This window comes from Pseudopipra pipra, chromosome 6, assembly GCF_036250125.1.
Source record: "Pseudopipra pipra isolate bDixPip1 chromosome 6, bDixPip1.hap1, whole genome shotgun sequence".
Taxonomy (NCBI): domain Eukaryota; kingdom Metazoa; phylum Chordata; class Aves; order Passeriformes; family Pipridae; genus Pseudopipra; species Pseudopipra pipra.
The window spans coordinates 41,950,116-41,978,044 of NC_087554.1; the positions used below are offsets into that span (position 1 = coordinate 41,950,116).

General features: G+C 41.3%; 1 protein-coding gene across 2 annotated transcripts in view; it reads left to right on the forward strand.

The window, feature by feature from the left end:
* Positions 1-27,929, forward strand: part of LOC135416077 (G patch domain-containing protein 2-like) — a 303,891-nt gene that overhangs the window by 108,017 nt on the left and 167,945 nt on the right. For both annotated transcript variants that reach the window (XM_064658776.1, XM_064658777.1), the window contains exons 31-33: positions 5,666-5,843; positions 13,146-13,366; positions 20,705-20,790. In XM_064658776.1, coding sequence (XP_064514846.1) covers positions 5,666-5,843; positions 13,146-13,366; positions 20,705-20,790 — 485 coding nt within the window. The remainder of the gene's footprint in view (positions 1-5,665; positions 5,844-13,145; positions 13,367-20,704; positions 20,791-27,929) is intronic.

Genomic DNA, 27,929 nt, shown 5'->3' on the forward strand with positions numbered 1-27,929 from the left:
CAAAACCCCTAGAAGCCAACAGAAGCATATTTAATCCAGAAGGATTCTGCTGGCCGTGAGGGTAAAATCTATTTAGGCAAGCAACAGCATTTTCAATATGGTATCTAGAAAAAAAGTAAGTTCTCTTGTGTTTTGTCATGTGGAGAGAAGGTATTGGAACTGGAGGGAGTTGTGTACAAGACTGTGCTGCAAGAATATGTTAGCCAAAGTTATTGAGGTTTTATTTGGTCTTTTTAAAGGTAGTTCTTTGTGAAGATTTAATAACATAGTTTCAATGATGCTTTCCTGGGTAATTTAAGCTAAACTTATCTGGGCAATATTATGTCTTAAAGAATTTATTTTGGGCTATATAGATCATATATTGGTTAAAACAGAAAAAGTGGGTTAAAACACGTTAGAAACCAAATGAAAACATTGAGATTCATTGAACAAAGGAAAAAGGTTGGAGAAAGGCAGGAATGTTGGTGCACTTTTAAAAATCAGTCTTCAGGTTTTTGTAATTGCATAACAGTTCATCCTTTGCCAGATATCTCAAAACAAAAGAACCAAGAATCAGAGAAATGTTAATAAAGTTTTGCCATTTAAGTAGTGGCCCTCACATTGCAATCACTGTATGTCGTACATGTGGCACAAAGCCAGTTTGGCTATCAGCAGGTCTGATTTTAGTGGAGTTTCATTTACATCAGTTTTGCCTCCTTTATTTTGTCTTGACTTTTACATTTTAGAGATAATCACTCAGTCTTTAGCTTCCCAAGCATTCTTTTGGATCAGAGGATGAATTTTATGTATTGCAAGTTCTGAGCTGGAGGTAGATATGAGAGCAGTTGGAATAGACATTACCTTCTAGAATTAATCATTTAATTTGAATGAATACCTTAAAGTGTGCTTGACTGAATTCTCTAACTTCTTTCTTAGACCTGAAACAGATTTAGTTTCAGAACCCTGATGCATAAACAACACTGGCTGCATTTTTGCAGAGCAGATGACTACCTGGTTCAATGTCCTGCTCAGACAGGCCCATGGAAGATTCTGTGGGAAGAGCACTGGGTGATGCTACAGAATGGTCATACTTCCCCAGTATTCTCTGGGACTTGATAATCAGTGATTTTCTAGCCAGGAGATGATATCTTTGTATATAAATAATGTTAGTGGCTCTTGCTTCTGTGAGTTGTCTAATCATTTCTGAAACCCTTTAAATTTTTGGCATCCTTAACTTCCCGTAGTAAGAAGGCATCCATAGTTTAATTATGTGTTATGAGAAAAACTGCCTTCTTTTGTTTGTTTTAACCTGCCCACCTGATGACTTCATTCAGTTTTTCCTATGTTTTGTAGTATGAGAGGTGAGTGATTGTTCCCTCTTCTCCCTGAAGCTTGTGATTTTTTAGATGTATTTCCTATTTTTTTCAGTTGTCATTTTTCCAAGCTGAAGAATCCCTATTTATTTAGTCATTCCTCAATATATAAGTTGTTCCTTAACTTTGATCATCTCTACAGCATTTCTGTGTACTTTTTCCAGTTCTACTGTGTGCTTTTTGAGAAGGGAGGAGGGACAGGAGTTAGAACCATCTTCAATGTGCAAGAGATGTATGCAATTTTGGTTTATATGGTAGCATAGTAGTGTTAGTGTTTTTGTTCTCTATGCCTTTCCTTGTAAATCCTTACACTGAATTTGCTTTTTGAGAGGATTTAAATGATGTTTTCGTAGAAAAAAATCTATTAGAGCTATAGTTATAAGGTTTCCTTCCTGAATAAAATAAGTATGTAGTGGGTTGACCCTGGCTGGATGCCAGGTACCCACCAAAGCCACTCTTTCACTTCCCTCTGCAACTTGACAGGGAAGAGAAAACATACCGAACGTTTCACAAGTTAAGAAACAGGAGAGATCACTCACCGATTACTGTCATGGGCAAAACAGACTTGAAGTGGGGGTATTAATTAAATTTATTACTCACAGAATCACAGCAGGATAGTGAGAAGTAAAATAAATCTTAAAAACACCTTCCCCCCACCCCTCTCTCCTTCCAGGTTCTACCTCCCCTCCCCCAGCAGTGCAGGGAGACAGGGAATGAGGGTTATGGACAGTTGTTGTTTCTGCCACTGCTCAGAGAGAGGAGTCCTTCCCCTGCTTCTGTGGGGTCCCTCCCAAGGAGACAGTCCTTCACGAACTTCTCCAATATGAGTCCATCCCACAGGCAACAGTTCTTCAGAAACCGCTGCAACGTGGGTCACTTTTCCATGGGGTGCAGTCCTTCAGGCACAGGCTGCTCCAGTGTGGATTCCCCCACAGGGCCCCAAGTCACACCAGGAAAGCCTCCTCAAACGTGGGCTCCTTTCTCCATGGGTCAGCAGGTCCCTGCCAGGCCCCTGTTCCGCATGGGTCTTCTCCATGGGCTGCAGGGCAATCTCTGCACCTCCATGATCCTCCATGGGCTGCAGGGGCACAGCTGCTTCACCATGGTCTGCACCACAGGCTGCAGGGGAACCTCAGCTCTGGTGCCTGGAGCACCTCCTCCCCCTCCTTCTCCACTGACCTTGGTGTCTGCATTGTTGTTCACATGTTCTCACTCCACTCTTCTCTAGCTGCAATTTTCATCTGCACAATAACTTTTTTCTCCTTCTTAAATATGTTACTATCATTCCTGACTGGCTCAGCCTTAGCCAGCAGTGGGTCCATCCTGGAGCTGGCTGGCATTGGCTCTGCAGGACATGGGGGAAGCTTCCAGCAGCTTCTCACAGAAGCCTCCCCTCTAGCCCCCTGCTACCAAAACCTGGCCACAGAAACCCAATACACTAGTTCAAAGTCTGTCACTGTGTAAAACTAGGATTGTGTTTCCCTGGGTACATGACTTTGTAGTTACTAAAATGAATGCCACCTACCTATTTAATCTGATTATTCAGTAACGTGATGTTTTTTTTCTTACTTCTTGGTGGCTTTCAGTTTTTCACCAGCAGATTTTTTTTTTATTATTTCACTCTTTTTTCCCCCAGATCACTTAGAAATCTTTGAAAAGTAGAGATCATTGCACAGGTTCTTGTTGGAACCTCTGTGGTAATTGTGGAAACTGTCAATTTATTCTAGCTCTGGTTTAATGTGTTTTAACTAGTTACAAAATCCAGAAGAGTTACCCCTTAATCCTGTGTTGGCTTACTTTATTTAGGAGTGTTGTAACTGAATTTAACCTAATTTTCTCAACTGAGAAAAGTTATTCTAGGCAAATAGACAAATACAGTTGTTGTTTAGTCCAAAACAGAGGTATTGAAGATCATAATCTCTCATAAGTTCTGATGAGGAATTAATCAGGTCATTTACTGAGCACTAACATGACTTTGATGGGGCTCCTGAATGCTCTTCAGCTTTGTATCTGGTGTAATGTTTGTTTCAAAGGCTGATCTGCAGTAATCCCCAGCCATCTCCCAAAGACTGCATCCCAGTCTGAGCACAGTCCTTTGTGCGTTTCACCTGTCAGCGTGACCTGGCTTTACTGGAGGATAACAGAGAGTCCAGCTGCTTCACATAAGGGTAAAGTCCAATGAGCTTTAACATCAGGGTGGATGGTGGAGTCCGTATCTATGCAGTGGAAGGAGCAGATATGACCCTTGGGATGAGTCCAGGTGACAGCAACCTGCTGATAACCCAGCAGGTGAGCTGGTGGGATTGGGGAGGAGACAGCTGGGGATCATTTCAAAGATTCTTTGTTCCTTTTCCTGTCCTCCTTTAAAGTTGTGCATTTTGTGGCATCCTGTGCCTAGTAGGCAACAGTGTTGGGGTACCAGCACCACACACACATCCCATGGATCCAGAGCTGAGCAACTGCAGGTAGAATCACAGTAGGAGAGAGAGGATCATGACTTCATTACTGGGGCAGAAGAGAGGGAGGTGGGTTCAGAAGAGGGAAGCAGCTCTTCCAAGGTTAACCACAAAGCCAGCTTCAGACCTTGGGTTTCAAGTCCTCGGTACTGTCAGCAACATTACAGTTGTCAGTTTTCCAAGTACTGATGAAAGGAAAAGAACTGAAAGACTGAGAATCTTGTAGCAAAAGGTAGCAGGGAGCAAGAGTCATTTATCCAGTGCTGCACTGGGGTACAGTGCAAGCAAAGGAATGAAGAAACATAGGTGGGATCCCTTGAACAGGTAAGTCTAGAGAAAGCTACCTACAGCTCATGGCCCGTAAGAGCAAAAGTAGTAGTGGTGCTCTAAGCAGGGGGGAGGTCCAGAGGGTGGAAGGTGAAGATGCTGCTGAACTCCTTTTCTCCTGAATTATCATACTCTTCTGTTGCTGAGGAGCTGAGTATGGAGAGTGACCCTTTAGTGTTTGGAGTCCTTGTCCTCAGTTTACTTTGAAAGGTTATTTTTGAGGAAGAGTAAATAGGGCTGGCAGTTGTCTCTGGTCTTGTTTGAAACATTCTTCTGAATATTTTAAGCGTTTGCTGTGATGAAAAAATTTGTGGAGGAAGGAGCAACAGATTCAAGGGAAGCTGTGACATGTTCACAGAATGTAGGTTGTAAGTTTTAATAGGATCCTGAAGCAAAGAGATTGCAGTTAACTTCCTTGCCAAAACCATGACCTACACTCCAAATTGTGGCATAAAAGACCAATTATCTTTTACATCCTAGTTATTTATGATGAGGATAGGAAATATAAGGGAAGTCTGCCCTGAGAATCCAAAGGGCAGGATGGAAGGAGTGGAAGGAGTGGCTGAGAGATGAATGACAGAGATAACAGAAATTTGGGAAGCTCAGGCATTGAGGATTGAGGGGTTTATTAGCCAGAGTGTCAGGATTCAGTAGATCATATGGCATCCTGTCTTGTGAGCACAGAATGTGTGAGTTGCTGGGCCATTGTAGCCTCTTCAGGACACCTTGTGGTCCTGTCAGTCGGCCACCTGCTCTCTGCAAAGCCCCTCGGCCTTGTGTGTTGCTGCTGCCTTCTCACCAAGGCTTACAAACTTCAAAGCAAGCCAGTGAGCTCCTTTTGGTATTTATCATGTTGCAGGCCACAGCTGAACTCCCACCGTGTAAGCCTGGTTTGTAAGAGCTCCTGTCTCTTTGCAGGAGACCTTTTGTCCTCTGGGAAAGGCTTGCATTAGTCTGATGATGAAAGAAATGAACCTATCTTAACTCATCCCATGTCTTTTGGATTGTAACTGTATGGAGTCAATATGTATCCTAGTTGCAACCTCACTCAGCCAGTCATTTATCCTCTGTGGATATTGTACTGTGTGTCTTTCTTCTATTCCACTCTCACTTCAGCATGTGTGTGCTTAGTGTAAGCCCTGTGTTAGTATATTAAAATATCTACAAATCCAAATAAATAATGGTCTCATTAGTGATGGGAATCCTTAGCTCTTTTCCTGCTGCAACTCGGCCTCTCATCAATGCTAATCAGCCACAGAAATGCTCCAGTTTAGAGTTCTTATTCTCTTTTTCTTGGTTCTCTTCAAGAGAATGTCCAGTAAAATAGTCCCAGACTGGAATTCATTAAAGTGTTTAGCAAGACTGCACTTGGCACATGGCACCTCTAGCAGGTGTTGTGCTTGCTAAAGCCACTTACTGCAAATTCATAGCTGGCTAAGTATTAAGGGATTTTTTTGAAGCAGCAGTGCCTTATAGGCAGGAGTCCTTATATGGAGAGTGGTGAAAACATGATGGCTCTTCTTTTCTCAGGGCTCCAGAGAACCATCATTTTGCCTGTGACGGAGAGATGGAGAACAGTGTCTACAACAGGGTGACAGACAGTCCACTGGCACATCCCAACTATCAGCTTCATTTTGCTGTGCAGCAACTTCAGCAGCAGAAACTTCAATCACGACAATTGTTAGAGCAAAACCAAGCACGGCAACAGGTAACTAAGAAAAAATCCTGCCTGGGATGTAGCACTGCTGACTGAGTCTTAGATGTGCAGAACAAACCCAGAGACAGTACATGTGGCACAACTTTCGTGAAGAAAGTAGCTTTTAAAGTGTGTTTCAAAGAAATTAATATTACCTACAGTGATTTTAATAGCATTTTGATGCTGTAGTTCCCAATAGCTTCTTCAATTGCATTAGCATCTTAAGAGCTTGTATTAATGATGTTCTGGATGACACCTAGATGCCAGAGGTGGACCACTGTGTTTTGAACAGCATTTCCATCCTTCCTGTGGAATCTTCCAAGGTTACAGTGACTTCATTGATACACTTGCTACCTTACTTTGTTATTATGGAGAGAGAGATATATTCTGAGTGATGTCCAAAAGGCTTCCCTGCTAAAGTGAAGGAAGTCTTTGGGTGAACAAACCTTCACTCAAAAGAGTTTGGTCTCCCTTAGTAAGGAACTGTTTTCTGGGCAGTCTGGTATGACTGGACTCCTGTGAACAGAGTTAACACATGGAGGTGCAAACACCCACCCTCCCTCCTGCGAAGCAGGTGAGTCATTAGTCACGGTCTTTGAGAAAGGTTATAGGCAAATTGCCCTCATCCTTTTCTGGGAGCATCTTGAAGGAGAGACTTTTGCCCCTTGCACTCCTTCTTTTAAGGCCCTTACTTAGCCATGCAGTTTCCACCTCAGCTTTCCTCACCTACAATCTTCTTGTTTCTCCTTCAAGCAGGAGGTCTTCCTTTCGTCTTAATCCATGGGTGGGCACTTGTGGCTGCTCATGAGCTCAGGAAAGGGCTGTAAAATGGCTTGTGCCTGTGAAGAGGCTGGAGCTGGCCATGGGACCTGGCTGAGCCCTCTTCTAATTGCTGACATTGAGCTGATGTTATTCTTGGCCAGGGCAGAGCCATTACTCAGGAGTTTCTGTTAAAGTAATTCTTTGTTAAACCTCCTCTTACACCCACAACATCCCCCTCCTTTCTGTCCCTCCCTTCTCCTTCAGAGCCAAGCAGTTTGGAGAGGCCATTGCCATGTTCAAGGGCTCAGGCTGCACTGAATTCGCCATTAATGAAAAAAGGTATTTGCTGAACTTGGGGGCTTTCAGACTTTCTGTCAGGAAAACCACATCTTGATAAAATGATTGTCTCTTGGACGCTTCCTCTCCCAGTTGACATTGTATGGAGCCAGCCAGCCAGCCAGCCCTCCTCTTCCAGTCACAGTTGTATTGATCCTCTGATGCCCCTTCCAGTCACGGCACTATCCTCATCTTCATCTATCACCTGCACCCTCTCTATCTTCCTATCACTGACCTTTTACTTTGTTGACTTAAGTTCTCAGATTTCAGTCCTTTGACTTGGCTTTTCCAAGAACTACCTTCTCTTTTCTGCTGCTTATGTGTTCCCTGCCCTACATCTTCCCACTCAGACTGCTTTGACTTCTGCCCCACCATTCATGCTGGCCCTCATTTGTCCTCTCTTTTTAGCCACAGTTGATGTAGCTTATCCTAGGCTGCATGGCTTTACACATTTCCTAGTCAGTGTCACCTAAGCTACCTACCTCCCATTGCCTGCTGTTTCCCTTCTGTTCCTTCACATGTATTGAGATCTACTTCATCCTTGTTGTCTTGCCTGCTGTATTCAAGTTCATCAGCCTCCTCTCAACAGAAGAAATATATCCCCCAAGCTGGAAAGGCCTATCACTTGAAAGAGTGTCATGATCTCTGCTTTGGGAAATGCATCCAAGGTATCTCCAAGCCTGTTTCATCTGATTGTTGAAGTTCTTGTTATGGTTAGAAGGCAAGATAGCCATTTGTCAGTCACTGAAGTACATCTATTAATTAATGTATCTCGAGGCACACCCTGAGTGTGACATGACCATGCAACATGACTAGATGCCATTCTTTCCTTCTGTCTGTGACAAAGGTACTGGTCATATGTATGACTGTATATATATATATATATATATATATATATATATATATATGAACAAATAACAGAAGCACCATGATTAATAATACAGGCAAATGCTTCCTCTTGTACATTAACCAATTCAATATGCTGGAGGTGAGATGGATGCATTAGAAAGCGCAGGCTTTTCTAGTCAAGTATTTGTGTAATACAAATAGCCCCATCTACCATGCAGTGGATGTATCTTATCATGAAGGCTTGTTGTGTACTTCTTTGTTCCAGCACCCACTCTTGGTTGACCACTTTCCAGACACTTAAGAATGATGATGATTTCTCCAGGCATTTAACAATTTGCAGAGTAGCAGATACTGTGTAGGTGGAAGAAGAGGAATAACAACCAACAGTTTTCACTCATTGTATGGGGAAGTTAGTTCATGCAGTGTAGTACAGTTGAAATAGACCTTTGATGACAGAATAGGTACTTCATTCACTGGACAAAAAGAAAAACACCAAACTGACCAGATGAGAATCTGACAAATAGGTAGAGTGACATGGACCAGGAACAGAGACAGTAGACACTCTGAGAAAAGAGAAGAAAATAGAAAGGGGAAGAGTTTGAACGTGAAGACAAGAAGCTTAAATTGGATATCAATAAAATCAAGGAAAAAGAATTACAAAATCAAACCAAAAGACAAGAAAAACAGGCTTATAGCAGTATTTTTAATGTTAAAGGAGACTTCATGTGACATGTTATGACCTAGATGTTAGTATCACCACTGCAGTTGGCAAGACAGTTAATACACCCTCATTGTTTACTCTCTAATTGTTTCCTGTACTGGAAGGATGCCATTAGCTGTGAGGGAGTTTCCTTTTTCTGTGTGGCTATGTTCTGTCTGCTTAGCCTAGCATCTACTGGGTTCAGAATTTTATGCCAAACATTTCACATGGGAAAAAAGCTAAATTAAAACAAGAAAAGTACAATCATATGGTGGAATGATCCCCATCAGTCCTACTTACATCAAAAAGGCTTATGCTAAACAAGACATGAATCATGTTAGTCAGTTGTGTGGGCAGTTATGTGACTACATTTTCAATGAGAAGTTTAAGTAGATTTTATGCTGTAGAACATTGGGCTAAGTTAATCTTAAATAATTCTGCTCTGTCTTTTAAAAATAGTATGTTCTCTGAAATATTCCTCGTTTTATGGAGTTCAGCAAATTTTTTTTTTTCAATGTTTGTGACTCTCTTCTGAAATCCTTAGAGTTTATTTAGATCTGACTGGGAATGTTGAGTACTCAGAATAATATTCCTAGTATTCCTAGAACTACATTATTCCTATTTGAAGACACAGGGCTTCTTTGAATGCTGCCTTAAACATCATGAAACGGTTTTCTAAGCTGTTACATATTGAACTGCTGTCAGATTTGCAGTATCTCTTTCCCTTCGATTTCATGTTCATTCTTGTTTTGCAGCTTTCTCCCTCAGATTGTTTTCCCACTAAATGTGCTAACTGCCATTTTTCCTGTTTGAGTCTTGTGATGCTGATGAGTCAAAGTCTCAGTCTAAGTAAAACACAACAACCATCCTAAAAGCAGTAGTCTGTGCTGATTTATACTAGCTGAAATTTTGTCTCCATGTTTCTGATCCTGTCACTATTATTAGAATTATGGTAATGCCCAGATGTATTAACTGTCTTTCCAATACAATGATATAGCCCAATCCTTGCCCCAGAGAGCTATCAGTACCAAGAGAGAGATAAAGGAGAAGGCACCAAGTCAATTGATTTTAGTGTATTTTATCCTTGCTCTGAAGAATTTACTAAGGAGGATATGCATCAGGACAGTCTATGCATACCTTGAGTTTGCTCTTCTTTAAATTTCCTAATGACCCCAAGATGCTTCTCTTACTGCAGTTTAACACAATGGTAGTTAATAGTACATTTCAAGTCTGTTCTTTATCGTCACTCTGTGAATTTTCAACTCCACTGATTGTTCCATTCAAACTGATTTAACTGAATGCATTAATATGTATTCAAAAGAATTTTCACTAAACCATTTGTATGACTGGAAAGGTCTTCCAAGCCTATTAATTCTCTGTATTTTTGCAATGTTATCTGAAACACAATTGCTTTTCTAAAAGTGGTGGGGTTTATTTTGTTGGGTTTACTTTACTTTTCTTTTTTTAACTTAAATCCTTGTTATTGTTTATTGCTTATAAACATCTCAGTTTCCAGCACCAGTGATTTGGAACTAGGTGCATGTATCTTTATGCAGTACATGTGTGTTAGCATCTGTCTGTCAGTTCTCATACACTGCTGAGTCTTTTTCAGACTTGCTGATCCAATTGAAAGTGACTATGGGATAGAAATCTCAAAGCTATGTTTCATACAAATTTCATTAAAATAAAGAGCTGTATATCTGGGAAGGGGATTAAACTACTGTTCCCATTAAGGCAAAGGCTGCAGCATGAGACCATTCTTAATTAGACAGCACAAAATCAACACAAGAATGCCCCAGACCCATGAAGGGAGGCATAATTTGGAGTATGCTTTGTATTAGATACTGTAAGACAGATTCTCAGGAAATGGGCTTCATTACCTCCTCTGGTCACACAATGAACATGTTTTTGCTTGCAACATTTGCTCCATTACTGCTAGGGATGGGTGTTAGATACAGGAATAGTAAGTGCCAGGAACATTCTTTCTGTTTTTGAAGATCATTAATATATCTGCTTTTCTTCAAAGTACTACAGTACCTTTCTGCTTTTAATCACTAACAGCCCAAGCTTAGCTGCTGCTGGCTAATACTCTTAGATGTGCATCTTCCTTACTGACAAGCTCTACATGTTGAGATTTTCTAATTAGAAACTACTCTTTTTTGTACAGCTAACACTTTGTGTATGGTATCCATGTGTAGATGTGGAAGCAAGGAGAGGTGTGGTCTAATGAGGCAAATATGGTTTTGGAAGTTAGGATCTTTTCACAGCTTTTCAAACATTTCAACCTAGCTTTTCATATTGCTCAGTCTGTGGGTTAGGGAAAAGCACTTTCTCTGTCAGTGCTAACATTCTTCATGGGCAAGACAGGGTTAATGCTGTCCTACCTCCCCGATGAATTGTGCAAGAGAATTAACTCACTAATGCTTTAGAGGATTTTTAGCTAAAAAGTCTCATAGCTTTCTTACTATTTTTCATATTTGCAGCCCTAAGAACTTGTTAGGGTAGTGAATGTGTCCTTGACATCAAGTTAAATCTACCAGCTTGCAACGTGTGATTGAAAGATTTTACTTGCAGCAGCAATAGCTGTAGAGAGCTGCCTGCTTCAGGACTGTGTCTGTCAGGGCTAGGCTAGGCTAGGCTTCTGCTCTCCCTACACCCTTAGCCTTCAGAATCCTGAGTAATGAGGTTTGTCTCCTATTTTTTGGATGTGCTGAATTCTCTTCCCAACCCTTCCTTTGTGTGGCCAGGCTGCCCTCTCCCCAGCTGCCCTCTTTATTTGCACAGTAGCTTCTCCTGATTTCCTGTCCTGTCCCCATGGAGTTCACAGCAGGGCAGTATACTTTGTAGCTGAATCCAGAAGCCATGGTCCATGTCAGCTTCCAGTCTCCCCATCCTTGCCTGGAAGACAGCCAGAATCTCAGGACAGTGTAGAGACAAAGGCCTTTTTGGAAGTCTGTTACCCCGTGAAAAACATCCATGACCTTTCTTAAGGCAGATTTGAGCCCAGCTTTTGCTGATCAGACTTTGTTAGAGCATCCATGCTTCCTATTTCTTCAGAGTCATGGATCTCCTTGCCACTGCATATTAACTCAGGGAAGGGGTTATGTCTGTATACTTTGTTGACTCCAGGATCTTAGTGATTTTAATAACGTTAAAGAAAAAGAACTTACAGGGAAGATGCATAATACCAAACAGCACAGTGAGATGTCACCCCTGAGGAAGAAGTGGGAGAAGTGACTTGAGGGTTTCCATCCCAACCTCATGATGTGTCAGGCTCTGAGATGCAAGAGTAAACCAAGTTCCATTTTAGTTTATTTTGCTGGGGGGAAGTGGGGTGTGACTGCTATTTTCCAGACTTCTGCACTTGTACTAGCTACTTAATTTGAAATCTGAAAGCTGCAGTCAAGGTAGAGCTTCAGGGAAGGGAGAGGTTAAGGAAGGTTGAGCCCAAGGGCATCTTGTCAGTGAGCTCTAGTTAGGAAACAGGCCTGTTTTGGCTTCTGCACTTCCTTTTCTCCCTAGAGCTCTGCCTGTCAGAAACGCCTTCCCACACTCCACTGCCCTGCCATTTGCCAGAGAATTGCGGGGGAGAGGGGCTTTTCCTGTCTGTGTGCTGAGACTCAGCCAACTCTCAGACTGTGGTTTTTGCTGGAGCCTGGAGCCCACTCGCTGTGGCTTTGTGTATTTTCCACGAGAGAAGAAACTGAGCACAAACTCAGTGAAGGGCACTGCTCCCGGGGTCACACTGAGGTAACTGGCCAGGGCTCAGCTATTCCCCTCATCTCCTATCGCTGACCTCTAGCTGCCAAACTACAAGGTTATGGTATTGCCTCTGTGCTGGGAATCTGACTGACTTCGAGGAAAGACAAGGCAGAACTCCCAGCAGGTTGCTCCTTTCTGAAGAGAGTTTAGCAGTCTGCAGAGCTGCCGTAGGGAAACATTCTCCACTCCCTGCTTTGCCAGTCCACAGCTCAGTTCTCCAGTGTGTCATAACATGCAAGTTCTTTTGTTCTCTGTGTCAAATCTCCAACATTACTCTCCCACGTGCTATAGAATAGAAATATTTTTTGTCCCCTGATATTACTGGAGATTTCTTTTTTTGTCAGAAGTGGACCTAAAGTCCCTTTTTCAGAAGAAAGTACTCTAGAGCCTTTCTGTTGTTCGAAGTATAGGGTTAGACCAAATAACTGACATTGTAACATCTACCCTATAACCTTTTTCTTTCCTAGAATTGTATCTCAGTCCCACCTCCCACATAAAGAGTAATTTAGCAAGATAAATGCAGAAAGTCAGTCAACACAACGAAAGCTTTACTTCTTTGTGGGTGGAAACCCACTGCAAGGTTAGATTGAGGATTGGACCTCATGTTTTTTAATCCAGAATAATGTAATTCTGTGGCAGTATTGAGGTTGTCTGCCTTCCTAGAAGGTAGTCCCAGCTTCCAAAGGCATAAAATTCAGCTCTAAAAACTACTTTACTGATTTGACCACTTAACTCTTCTTTTTATGCATGGGACTCTCACTGGAGTCCTGGGAGAGTCTCATGCCTTCACCAGACAGATGTTATCCCCCACAAAAACGTCACCCACCTCCATCAGCATTCTCAGCAATGTTCACAGAGGTAATCACCAATTACTATGTTTTGTTTTGTTTTGTTTTTTTACCCAGGCTCTCTTTGCCAACTACTCACAATCCAGCACCAGCCATATGTCTATGCCAGCTGGCTCTGATGCCCACAAGACATCAAGTGCCACTTGTAGTATCCAAAAGGCAGCCAGTTTGCACAAAGTGATGCCATCCCAGAGTACACCTCCTCAGCTGGTTCCAAAGCCTCCAACAAACCACAGACAGGCAGTGATCAGAAAGGCTGCAGCCCAGAGGATTTCCAAGTAAGTTTTATCTCTTCCATCCACAATAGGGAGTTGGCACTGGTTTCCCAAAAATAAATATCGGAGAAGAACCTGTCTCCATCTGACTTTGACTGATGTCTGCTGTGCTGTCCGAGATAGATCTCTCTTGAGGTGTGTGTACTGAAATCCATGTGCATTATGTTGCAGTTTTGTATTTCACAATGGTAAGGAAGGTAAAACTGTAATACAAACATAAGAACATAGGAACTTCCAGACTGATTCCAGGGTAGGACTCAGTAACCTAAATACAGGTTGCTAGTGACATTCTAGATGCCTAGGGCTATTCCAGCTGACCTCCAGCTGCTGTTCCAGATGAGTACAGGTCTTCTGTAGATCTTGTGTTGCATCTGCCAGTCTCATGCAGATGTCTCAAATAGCTTTAGAGTATGAAGTGTGGTACTAGACATCTGTGTTTAGGCACTTGAGTTGCTCCATGTTTAATCTTTGATGGGGGCTAGAATCTGATGTGTCAGAAGAGGGTACCAAAAAAAACTGCAAGACAAAATAACAAAGCAATCCAATATCTTTAACAAGCTAATCTACCCTTGAACCAAGTTTTCCCATAAATGTAACATACAATGTTTGACTTAGGTCTTCAAGCACAAGTGTTTATTTCATTTAAAGTGTTTATATTGTGCCTGATGTAATGATAGCTTTCCTCATTATCTGTAGAAATCCTTCTTTTAACTTTTAGTAAGCTTTTAGTTATATAGTGGGGCCTCTGGTGGTCTAGTGGTTAGAGTGCAGGACTCGCACCGCTGCGACCCGGGTTCAATTCCCGGCCCCCCGGGCAGCTGGAGCTCGTCAGCCTTGTATGGCAATCCAGCTACGTCCTGGGGACCTCACTGCCACTGTCCAAGCTTTGCTCGGCCCCGGCAGATGAACCTCAGGATTAAAGGGTGGGCTCAGTTCAGCGCACGCTGTGTCTCACCTAAAAAATCCACTGCGCAGGCTCAAAGGGTTTATGACCCTTCCCAAATCTTCGCTTGCGAAGACTGGCCATTATTAGTTATATAGTGCTTGCTATTCTAAGTTAGATGGATGGATTTGGCATGTGTTATCTTTAAAAACAAACAAAAATATTCCCCATGAAATGTTGCTAATTGACTGTAAGTTTTCTTCCTTTCCATTTCTTTGTGTGTCTTCTCTTTTGTGCATTACGAGAAAATGTGAGCAAGACTTCTGGGTTTTCAGCTTCCTCAATTCTTTGTTTATCTCCCCTTAAATGACAGAATTGCTTTAGACTAAGTCCCTCATTAGATTCTTCCTCATCTATCCTCAGACTTATTTCATTCTAAAAAATTGCGTTCATAACTTCCTCCCTTGTACTTACTCTACAGCCAGCAGAGTTGTAAAGCTTTCAGAGCAAGTTCCTGTGAGGTTTCCTGAATCTCAGTTCCCTTCCTGTTTAGAGAGAGAAGTTTTACTTAGTAAAAGATTACTAATGAAAGACACCTTATGAAGATGCTAGGGCACAGTCAGTGTGTGTGGATCAAATTTGAAATGGCAAAGCATATTTAAGGAACTTGAACAGAACTACTTTGAGGAAGTTCTTGTATTTCCTGCCTGTACTCTTGCCATCTTAGGAGATAGCACACTGAATTAATCCCCCAAATCTATTTAAAAGGAAAACAAGGCGTTAATGAACTTTGTCAACTCAGCAAATGATGTGATCATCAGGTCTGGCAGGTATATGCTGGTAGGTTTGCTATCTGATTTCTTTTATGTTGGGTAGCTCATGTTAGTACAGGTGACAGACTATGTCAGTGGGTTTCTCTGCTGGGCAGCTGGGATGTGTATTTGAAGATGCCGGTGTGCTGTGCTCACTTCTTGGCAGAGGAAATGTTTATCCTTGTGAGATGGAATTGCAGCTCCTTGGACAGACTTTACTTTGCTGCATTTTTGTGGTTTCTGCTCTGTGACAGGCAGGAGTGTGGGAAAACCGGAAAAAGTTCAGCACCAAAAATGCACAGAAGGGAGAAAAAAAGCAAAAGATTCCTTCAGAATTTCAGAAAACTAATCCAAGTATTGAAGGCTGCAAAGAGCCACTCCGGAAATTCTTTCCAAGTTGCCTTTCAGTCTCCAACACAAGGCTCCAAACCCATTCTTGCCATTCATGGGATCTTGCAGTAACATTTTTTCACTTACATGGAATACAGCAGTGCCCAGCTATATTTCCAGCATATATTTCCAGATGATCATTTAAAAGCTGCTATGTCTCAGGCTAGTTTAATCCATTCATTGTTGTCAGGAAAAGACCAGATATGCATCATCGGGTGGTGAATGGAGAGAAGCCTCTGTGTCAAAGGAATATAGATTAGAGAAGAAAAAGATGTCTTGCATGCTCCAGCCTGTTTTATGCAGTCCCTGATTATTTTGTACAAAGTATTCTTGGACACCATGTGTAGTCTACTTTCAAAAAAGTCCAGTGGTAGAAACTCCACTGTGTGCTATAACAGCCTATTTAAGAATCTAGACAAGCTTATTATCAGCTAGTTTCTCGTGATGTGCTCTCTGAATTTTTCCTTTGTTTCATCCTGTTGTACCTTGTTCCTCCTTCCTGAACCACCCTGAACACTTTCCCTTATGAATACTCTCCATCTTTTGAATATCCTTCTACTTCTTGGAGTAACCTAATGTTGCTTAGACTTGTTGAGGTTTTGTTCACCTCAGATAGTAGTTCCACCTGCCAAGTCCTTAGTTGTCTTAAATGTACTGTATTTTCTTCAGTTTATCAGAGTGCTTGCATTGTGGCACTCAGAATTGTACTTTTCCAGTGTGGGACTGCCATATCCTTAGGTTCTGACATAGCAAATATCCCTCTCCGTAACATCTTTTTGGCTGCTTCATTTGTCTGTCTGGTCACTTTTCATTTGCTGCCCTCTCTCACCCCCTGATAATTCTTGGCTATTTTCCTGATCTCTTTCCTGAAAGAGGATCTTAGTGCTATGTATTATTTCCACAAGACTCACTGAAACTAATCCCATTCTATTGTTAAAGCTCTCGCATCTCTTCTTTTCCCCCCATATATTTCAGTAAGTTAGACCTTATTTGTGTCTGCTCTCGCATTGCCTGGCTTTTGTTTAACATCTTAATAAAGATCATCTTTTTAAAGTTGTTTGTAGAATTTCTCCAGAGGCTGGACTGTGAACACAAACTAAAATCAACTTTGTCTCTTTGACCTATCTCCTCCTTGCATGCGTTATCAATTCTCTCCCAGCCAGCACACATGGCTTCCAGAAGAGGAAGAAATAAGAAGTAGAAAACGCAACTATAAACAGAATGAGATGCTAAAGATGAACATTACTGACTAATTCAAAAACTATCTAGTAACTTGGACACTTCCTTGGTTGAAACATAAAGGAAAAAAATAATGGAACAGCCAGACAATTCCATCTTGTCTTTTCAGTTCCTGGCCTCTCTTGTTTTCTTAGTCTCTCAACTTGTAAAAGGTGGTAGGTGGACTTTATAATGGATTGTGTCCAAAGCAGACTCCTTGCTTAAACTAACAGAGTGGAAAACTGGGGCCCATATTAAGGTGCAGAAAAAGGACTAACTGGGAGAAATGGTTTAAATATGCAGCTCTATGCTGAAATGCAGTCCCATAAAATGGTCTCATGGGGCTCCATAGTTTTGATTAAATGTCCTCATATCACAAGTAGAAAGACAGTTTTTGGACAGCTAGCACAACAAGCTCTTCTTTCTTTCCAAGAGCCAGGCTGTGACCTTTCCCCACTGCTCAAGTTGCCACTACTATTGGCAGGTCTGTGAACCGTGAAGAGACTGCTGATAGCTGAGAGCAACATTTTGGGACAGATCATAGATATAGTATTAATAAGCCATGGAATGAAGCAGATGTTCCTGGAAGCAGCATCTGATGTATGGAATCTTCATATTACTAATGACAGCATGCAAAATAGAAAAATATATTAGCTCAACTGTCAGAACCCAGAGTGAACTGGTACAGATGGTAGACAAAAAATCTTTCTGCTTTTAGAATGACTAAGTCATAGTAAATACGGATTTCTGCACTAGTAACTTTTCAGAAACCTGCTCTCTAACTGTGACAGCATCAGGTAGAGCGAGGCTTTGAAGAACCTGTGAACAGAACTATTAGTCAAAGACAAGATGTCATAAAAATTCATCTGTCCATTTTATACCACTGTATATAAAAAGAGGAAATGCTAGGTAGAGAAAAGGAGCATATAGTTCAAGATGTTATCAGGGAAAGAGAGACCAAGAAGGTCACCAAGTTTATCAGCAGTAGGCTGAAACATCACAAACTGTTGGGGATATTGATCAGCGTGGCGTAATTTCTTGTGCTGAACATCGCTCTAAATGTCATTCATAACTCTGTTCAGGAAGCCTTTTGAAACAAATATTCCCTTCAAGTCCCAACACCACAGCACAAAAATCTCTCTGCCTTGTTCTCCCTTGTATAATTGTTTTCCACTGTGCCAGCAGTAGAAGAGCCAAAGTTCTCCTATATTGTAACTAGTACAGAAATAGGGTAGAGGGGATGCATTTCTCCAGGGTTCAGGAAGTCCATCCCAGGGCAGGGAAGAGTCCTGATTGCAATTGGACACAGCAGTAGCCAGCTTTTCTAGGACAGGCTGGCCAAGCCTAGCAAATGTGCCAAAAGTAGATGATGGTCACAGAGTAAGCCCTGTAAAATACTATGGTTCTGGTTTATATCCTGTCTTGCCCATGTGTGCTCATTCACAGGCATGCGTGAAGTGTCTCAAGTGAGCCAGGTACATCACATATGTAAAATGAGTGCCACTGAAAAGACGACAGGCAGTGGCAGAACAAGCATGTAACTGTTACTGGAACCTTTTTACCTTTTGCTACTGCTGTACTGCGGCACGCTTGTTTTTTCAGCTCCTGAGTAGCTGGGTTAATCAGGCTGCCTGACCCTTAGACATTTTTGGCAGCAAAAGCAGTGCATCTGAGAGACATGCCTTGATTTAACACCCTGACACAGCTGGGCTTACTAGACCTGTAGCTCATAGCCCTTGGCTAGCCTCAGATCATACACACAGATACACATGCAGAGATACCTTGTCCAAGAACAACAAAGAGGAACAAGACTCCCTTGCCCTGGGACTTTACATCTGTTGCTATCCTCTTGTTAAACCTGGGCTTTTTGTGATATGAATATGTTAGTGTCAATTCTGTCTGGTTCCACTGGATCTTTAAATGTGTTCAGAACATCTCAGGAATAGGTTGTTAAAACAAAGGTCTTCAAAATTTAGTCAAAAAAGTATTTCTCTGTCACTTGTGGAACAAATTTGCAGTCCAAGGCTGAGCAGCTTAGGGCTGGTCTAGTACCTAAATGAAGGAACTTTTTTAGTATCAAGGAGGGGTTAGCTGTATAAGAGACAGAAAAGGGCAGTGACAGATATTTAAATGGAGAGGACAGTGGGGAGAGTGCTTTTGTTAGTATTGAAGAAGGAGAAATGGAGAATATAACAATTGGAGAACTGGAAGCAAAAACAACACAGACATTAAAAAGCAGGAAACTGAGAAAGGCAGTTGGATTTCAGCCAACCCGAGGAGGAAGAAAGTGGAAAGGGATTAAGTCAGTTTAAGTGGTGAATATGTTCTGCCACTGAAGCTTCCATCAGGACACAACAGAGAATGTGAGGGATGAGATCCCAGGAGCAATGCTGAGAATGAGCTGTCTGGAGGTAGCAGTTGAAACTGCAAGAATCAAGGTACATTGTGAGTAGGCAGAGAAGAAGGGCAAGTCTGTAGAGAGAACATAAACCACACTTTAAGGTAGAAGTGTGACTGTTCTCTGTTTTGCTTTTTTGTTGTTATACTTGCTGGCATTCTTGATGACATTTTCAACCACTAGTCTTGCATTCTACCTACAGAAGGGTGAGCTGAATTTGACTGTCAGTTGTGCTGTGTTAACAAAGTGGACTAGCTAATTATATGCATGGAATCTCTATGTAAGAAGGATAAAGATCCATCTGGATTCTTAGCTCCTACAAGGATTGTGCAGTATCAGCACAAAAGACACGATAAATACAGATCCAAACTTCTCTCCAAGAGACAATAAACATAGAAACAGGCCCTTCATTTGACAATAGCATTTGCAATTAAGGCTGACTGAAGTAAGGGGTTGTGTTACCCAAAAGTATCTGCATCCTCCCCCTTCCTGTATGGACTCCAATTTGTTTCACTGAAATCCTGCTGTGATAAAATATAGGAGTCCCTCACAGGCCTTTTAGCTGTCAGGAACACCTGGATTACTTGCTGACCTTGAAATCTGAAAACAAAAGGTTTCAGATAAAACCATAGAAACTGCACAGGTGTGTCTGGGTCTGTTAGTTGTCAGGGCATCACATGGGGATTGGAGATTACAGTGCTTTTTTGGGGAAGAGCTGACAGTAACTGTAACACTGAAAAGCTGAAGGAGTGAAGGAGAAGGACTCTGGTAGAGATGAGTGTATGCGCAGAAGTCTGCAGTGATCAGAATTGAGTTGGGCAGGAAGAAAGAAAGGCAAGGAGGAATAAGGGAGGAGAGGACAAACCAGGAATAGGTGAATAACTGTATAGATTATAAGGACGGAATAGATCCTTGCAGCTGTATAGCTTGCCCTTCCTTTTTGAGTAGACCCAGTTTTATGTAGGAAGATGTGGTCTCAGTTTGGTAACGAATCTTTGTAAGTTAAAGGAAGTGCAGTTGTAGCCCACAGGATATACTTTTGCTGTAAGTCAGATGCTAAGATCAATGCAGGAGGATTTGCATTGAGGAATGCTTGAGGAATGGCATTGGACTAATGGAAATTTTATGGATCCCAGGGGTCCCAGTTTCCAAGATAAGTAAGAAACCTTGCCTAGATGAGTTCTCTCTGCTGAGGCAAGATGCAAGGACTTAACTTTGAATTTAGCATGTTTTTGACAGCTTATGCATTTCTGCTTGAAGGTTGGTTAATCACTTTAGTTCAAATCACTGGAATAAGAAGACCACAGCATTACTTGTTGTAATTACAAGTAGTACCTTGGTGGTACCTTTTACTATGTTCTTTATTCTCCAGAATCAGCTTCCAAGGCACATGAGACAATTAAGTGTTTTAATCACATGGAAGTCTTGCTAGTGGCTTGAGTGTTCATCTGTCTTGCTCTATCTTTTTGGATTCAGTTGCTGTCTCTGCCTTTTTCATACTGTGTTCAGACACAGCTTCATAGTTACAATCCCAGTGAGATGATGTAAACTGGGAGAATTCTCAATTTTTTGTTTGAATTTCATTCCTCCTTGATATATCACTTCTTATCACTGTCTAATTTGATGCTTTTACCTCTTAGGGTGACCTCCACTGAAAAGAAACTGAATGGATTCCAGAACAGCCTTCACAGTGCTGCATCCCGTGAGCCAGGGGCAAATTCCACAGGTGAGTGCCAGTGCCAAAGACCAGGAAAGTGGGGGTGGGCATGCTGGGATGCTTTAATCTTTTTCAAGAACTGGTGGGGAAAAAACTTTCCCAGCAAGAAGAAACAGCTGCCTCCTCTGCATGTAGTGGTTCCTAGGTAACAATCTGGGTTCAGCTGTGCAGGGAATTTATTCTTCCTGGGTTTAAAAAAGGCTAAACAGAAGGGAGCAAAGGCTGAGTTTCATAGAGTTGGAAGAGGAAGATTCCTTAAAATGTGGCTGGGGGGAAAAAAGCACCTTGGCTAAAATGGCTCCTCTTTGCTCTAGGCTTTGGCTCAAGATACTCTGTTGTTTGAGCTTGGCCTGTAATATAGGGCTGGAACATTCTTTACATTTTTCTTCACTGTTGCAGAAAAGCCCCTGAGTTCAGAAAGACATAGCTGAGACTTGTGAGTCAGCTGCATAGAGAAGTCAATCAGTAGAGGTGAAAGTTCCCAAAGGAAAATCAGAGACTTACAGAATCAAATCTTCATTGTTCCCTAATGGCTACTTAGTTCAAACAGGTTTATATGCTGTTAAGTTCTCAGCAAATGAGGACCCAAATCCATTTTTCATGGATGCAGACCTGTTGGCAGGTCGAGTGTAGTCTTGAGGAACCCATATTATCCACAGCCCACAATAATTTGTGATAGTGCTGTAATGGAATATATGGACAAATTATGTTCTAGAATGCTTTGAAAAATTGTATTTCTGACCTTTTGTTTTGCTGTGAAACCCTGAAAATATGACTTGAGTATCACTAATGCAGTGATCTGTGTGTTTTCATAGGCTGAAAGAAAAGGTTGCATAGGGGTAAACTACCCAGTTCATCTCTTTGATATTTATCTCTGAAATTTAAAGATGACATTTTCATTATTAATGTTGGTGATTTTATTGCTGATCCTTTAGCTAATGCACTTAATATACAGTTCCAAACTGCCTCCCACACTTTACCACCTGCCAAAAATTCCTACCAGGAATTTTATAGGGTGAATAGCCTTAGTCAGTAAAAAAGACCCTACAGCACATTGGAACGTGACAATGTATTCTGGCATATGATGGGATTATCAAAATAAATGAAATTATGTCAACCCTTTAGTATATGTGTAGCTGAGGCAGAAGTTCTGGTCTACTATATAGTTCAAGTTAAGTTTTTAGTACAGATATTAAGTAAGGTTACAGACAAACTTGCAAGTAAATGTAAAAATGGAGTTCTCAATATATTGAAGAAACTTGTTTGTTTAGTGGACTTAGAGAAAGGTGTTTGTGTGCTGAATTCTGCCTTCTTTTTCACACTTCAAAGGGCACTGTCACAGTTGTCCCGCTGTAATTTTAACTTTTGCAAGAGAATCTTTACGTCTTCTCTGGGTACTGTTGTTGTTATGTGTGTCCATGATAACTATAGGTAGCATTTTGCTGTCCTTTCCCATTTCTGTGAGTATTTATTCAGTGCATGCATGAAGACTGTTGATTGTATTAATGCTGGAAGGCAACAGTCAGAGCTGGAGAAAGAATATAGGCTAGATAACAACTACAAAGTTCAGGGTAGTCACCTTCTCTGTGAATACTTGTAATCCAGTGAGAACTGAGAACTTCAACTCATGTTTCCTCCTGTAGGACTAGACTGGCTGCACTGTACTAAACTTATCTTCTCTGAAGCTCAAACAAAGGGTTTAGCCTGCCATGTAGCTAAGAGTGTCAGGGCTTACATAAAGCCCTAGTTTGGCTGGGGTAGGCTAGCAGCACCATAGTGAATGGGTCACTCAAAGCCTCCTTGTTGCTAGAAGAGGTATATAGCTCCACAAACAGGGCTAAGCATTTTGATGATGAAACTAACTAGAGCAGAATGTTTGTTCTTGGAAACTGGGGAATGATATTTTCTTCAGCTTTGCACCATGCCACTGGTATGCGTCAGAGGCTTTGGTGCCCAGTTTGTGTGTCTCAGAAACTACTCTGGTCCTTGCTGTAGGAACATCTGGTTTTCTTCTTCACTCTCTCCATTGATTGCTTACTCTAGAGCCCCAATTTCCCCTCAGCAACAGCTTATTTGGGGTTATGTTTCACATATATTTAGTATCCTAAATACCAACTAGAGAGGTTGGACACACAAATCATAAACTGCAAACATTTAAAGATAGAAGGCTCTGAAAAGTTGCAGAGATAAAAGAGGAACCAGGCAGAACCTCTGTATAAACACACACACAAATACTCAAAAATGTCTGAGAAGCTTGGATAGGCCTTCTTCTCTAACAGCCTTTCTGAGAATAGTTATGGGCCTCTGTGGAGAAGCAGCATAAAGGTGTCATAAGTCATCTAACAGAAGTCAGGATGATGCTCAATGGAAGAGAGAGTCAGGCAGTATGGAAACTTTTAACCAGATTATCCAAAAAACAGTTCACTGGTGGTTAGTGCTGCCAACTGCAGAATAGCAGTTGTAGACACTTGTGCAGTGGGCTCAGTCTCTTGAGGACAGATCCTCTGACATAAAAGGGAGAGTAAAAGTCAACGTTTCTGCAAAGCAGCTCAGGATTCTGAAACAAGCCACCGCTAGAAGACAGTGTGGCAGCCTCTGATTCCTAGGGCCTCATCTACGTTTAATGAGGAGGCAGAAGTTGTGTGAGCTATGTGCCATTGATATAATGATAGAGAAGGCAGAGATCCTCATTACTATCTACAGACAGGAAGCTAAATCTGCAAGATATCATTGGGGCGTTATTTGTAGTGTCTGAACAGACAGTTTCTTATCAAAATTCCTGAAAGTTTAACAGGACTTATTCTATTAAAGAAATACCAAGAATCACTAGCTCTAGGGAGCATTCAAAATGCATCTAACATGATTTTTCACTGAAGTTGAAAATTCAGCCACTGATGGGTTGTCAGTCTTTCTGAAAATACAGCCATAATCGCATTGCTTTTTTTATTCTGTGTTAATTTGAGGGTCCCTCAGCATTACACTGAATGTTTCCCGCTTCACAGAATTTAGCAATTCAATTAGTATTATTGAAATAGGGTGATTGTGAAGTAAGAAATCAGTTCTCTTCTCCAAGTCTTCTTCAGAATATAACTTGCTAAGTAACAGCTAACTAAGTGCTGTGGTGAGTTGTTCAGTTCCAGGTTGTCTTTAGGAGGCTGTGCTTGATATGATGAGTTCAGATGATGGTCAGACTTGTCATTTTTTGTTTATATATTAAAAATGTAAGGTGTATGGAGACCTATGCTTTATTTTCTGTTTTTCTCTAGTGCCATTAGGTGAATAGTGTGGGAATTCATTTTCTCAAAATAGTGAAGGTCTAGGTGAAAAAGATATAATTTTTCCACTAGAATTTAGCTTTTGAACAATTGAAAAGTAATGCCAATGAATGTGTGGGTATATGTAGGACCTCACAGTTAGGAATTAATTATATTTTTTATTTTTCCTTTTTGAAAATGCTAACACAAAGCAGGTTTTAGGGAAAATAGAGCATGAAGAGCACTTCATGAAAATATAACCGCAGCTTCTCTGTTCCTGAGCTGTACTCTTCTCTGCAAGAGCCTGGAGACAGGAACAATCTGGAAGTATGGATAACCCCTCCGTGTAGTTGTGGAGTAGATGCACAAGTTGATTTTATTTGGTTTGAGGGTTTGATCCCTGTATGGGCCATTCACTTGATGATCCATGTGGGTCCCTTCCAACTCAAAATGTGATTCTCATTCTCATTTGCAAAGGTAACAGCAAATGTTGAGTTGCTGTATGAGTGAAATCTATGTTTTGTCTTTAGGCTTTTCCCCTTCATTTCCTGACAGCTTCTTGAGAGTTTGTGAAATTTTTATTTTAAAACTTCAGAACACAGAATGCTTCTGGAGTTCTGTTTTGATATGGTAAAACCATAATCCACTAATACCCTATCTAATAACAAAAAAATATGAATCGTGATTAAAACTAGGCAAGACCGATGCCTGACTCCAAACTTGATAGGACTTTTACCTTGTTATACTCAGACCGATTAACAGTGATGCAGTTTTACTGTGCTAATGCTTACCTTACTAGTGACCACATGACTTTTCCACTGTGTGTGCTGGGAGGAGAGAAAAAACATTAGAATTACTGATTAGGGGAGGTAAAAATTGGTAATGTGCATTTTGAGTTTGACAGCCGTGAAGACCAATAATTCATGCAAAGTCTTGGATCTCTGCGTAGTCTGGTTTAAAACATGAGTCCAAAACTAATTTATTTATGTTTTAGTTCCCTTGAGAATACGTCATACAAGTGAATGTCAAAACTCAGTCTGAAACTAGAGAGGAAACTTCTTGAGCTAGTTGGTATAGACTTGATTTTATTCCCTGTGATTCCTAGGTCTGTGTCTCAGCTTAGTTGCAGGGTGATGCACAGTTGTCTGTTTATTTTGGACATTCACCTGGCCTCCAAATCTGCATGAATGCCAAGTCCTGAAAATATGCAACTCTTTGAAATAAAGTGTATCATCATCTATAATGACTTAAAACTGGATCCTGGACTACCAAGAGACTAGTTGAAGAATATGGGGATTAATAAGCTGGTTTGGATCTCCTCCATGCAGAAAGCAGGCTGCTGTTCTTTGTTTTCTAGTAATTTTCTTCTGTAGGCTAAGGTGGAGAGCAGTGTCTGAATGCCATTCAAGTATGAAGAATGTACAAGTGGTGTGGTCCAGTTTAGAGCAATGAATGGAGCCTGCTTGCAAACTAGTGACAGTAAGGAGCACTTTTTTACTTCCTCTTCTCACCATCTGGCGTGCTCCAGATTTTTTTCATTTTACAGAAAATCTACAGGTAGACCATGTATTTCTAAAATTTTTTTTATTCAAGATTACTGTATGGTCCTTCAAAAGAAGGTCATGTTATTGTATGTCTGGTTCTGAAATTGGAGTTAACTCTGGTTGTGCTAAGCCTTGACTGGCTGTTGTCTACCCACTGCTTGAATTAACATCATGCCTTAAATGCAGCCTCTTTTATGTGAGCCTAAGAAAAAATAGAGATTGGTTTAGCAGGTATGCAAAAGTACAAGCTTTAAAATTGTTCTGAACCAGAAAAAAAAAGGCAAGTAAACACAGCAGGCATTTAAACAAGACATATATAATCACTTCATATTGTTTGCCAGATCTAAACAGAAAAAAAATGCCTGGAATTTGGAGATTCTTTTATCAGCCAATGTCTCTCAACTCTCTGGGATGACAAAGGGTAGGAATGGGATGGAATATGTACTGTTACCACTGTGCATGGCCTGTTTCAGACTCACAGCCATTTGTTGCACTGGAGTGGAATTCCCAGCTGCCCAGCCTTGTCCAGGCTTCCTCAGCTTCTGCCAGGTTTCCTGCAGTCTCGGAAGGCAATAGATTGTTGAACACCAGTGTATTTATTTTTACGTTGTTACCACATTCCCAAGAGGAACCTTGGCTATGATTTCAGCTGGTCTCACCACACTGTCCAAATCCTTCATCAGGAGCAGCTGGGAAAAGAAATCACTCAGGTTTCTGCACAGCACATTGCTGGTACGCCTCCTCCCTCTCACTAATCCTGTTAATTCCAGTCTTCATTTGCCACCCTCCTGGTTCTCTCTGTTGTTGCTGTGACTGACTGCACAAGTGGTCTTCACTTTAAAAGGTGACCTTCAAATGGGCACCTCAAGTAACCTCGACCTCAGACTACTTGAGCATCTCCAGCACAAGATATTTTATGACACAGAAGAACAACTTTTGATATCACCTCATTACTTACCCTAATCCAGGAATGGAGTAATGATGAGCTCTTCCACATAAATCCTCCCAGACACACCTATCTGGCTGAGAAGCTCTAGGTGGGTCACTGAAGAGGGAACTCCAGTGTCATATCCAGCACTTTGCATTGTATTTTTCCAGTGCGGCCTCTTGCCCTGCAGCCTTTTGTTAACAGTTAACATTCTGTCAACATCTCTCTGTAGTGCTGTCTCCATGCAGAGAAAGGATTATTGAGAAACAGAATTGGTTCATTTTATCATATTTTGGAAAGCAGTGGAGCTTGAGTTGAATCCTACTGTTGTGCCTCCCTTTATGGGAGGGCAAAGAATCAGTCACAATGAAAGGATATTTAGTTTCATATTTGTTCTAATAATTATCTTCCTAAATCCATTGTTCTTTCATGCATCACCAAAGCATCCTGGATCGTCTCTCTCTTACCCATACTGACTTCCACAGTTTTATAAAGGGGGCAAAGAGGAAGGGGAAAAAATAGTTCCTCTCCCTGCTTTAGTTGTTGCATCAGTCCCAGGTCAGATAATGACACACAAGCCTGTAGTACCAGATGGACCAGAAAGGAAAGGATGAGGGTTAAAAAAGACCTTCTTCTTACCCCATTTCTTAATACTCTTTGAAGGGGCAGGGAACATTACCTTATGACTAGGAATGAGCAAATATTGATATTTCTAATCAGTACCTTTAAAATAGATACAAGTCATCAACAGGACATGACTATGTTTGAATTTATCCAGTTATGAAAAAACTGTATGTAAGTCTCATTAAATCTCAGCAGAGTGTAAAGTGCTGCCAGAAGCAGCATTCCAGGCCCTTCTCAGATGATGTTAAGAAGACAATGTCCAACTCAGCCATGGCCTCTCAGGTAGATCTGAGGGTCAGTGTTCACTTCTAATGATCAGAAATTACATTTATTCCTTAACCTGTGAGAGCAGCCTGCCTCTCACACCTTTACTCACCCTTTTGGCTTTCTTTTATGAAAGGAAGGAACTTTTCCTGTTGCTACTGATCTCATGCCACTGAAAGGGCATTCCAAGTGTCAGGACTTCTCCTGGGAAAGCAGGAGAAGAATGAAAGAACAGTCTCTAGAAATTGGCTTTCCTGTTTAAGAACTAGAACCCAGCTTGAATTTTAGGAGCCTTCACTCCTGACAGACTCAAAGAAAACTCTGAAGCAGGATAAGTAATGACTTCAGGCAATCGGCATTTTTGCCTGACTGGCAGCTGATCATTGCTTGTTCTCAGTAGTGAGGTGGTGACAAACTGCCTGTATTTTCTTGCTGTGTTGGAAATGTCATTCAAGATCAGGTGTGCAAAGACTGGGGAGAGGTTATATAATATCTTGGCTACTTCTGTCTCACATCTGGCCCTTTGGCATTAAG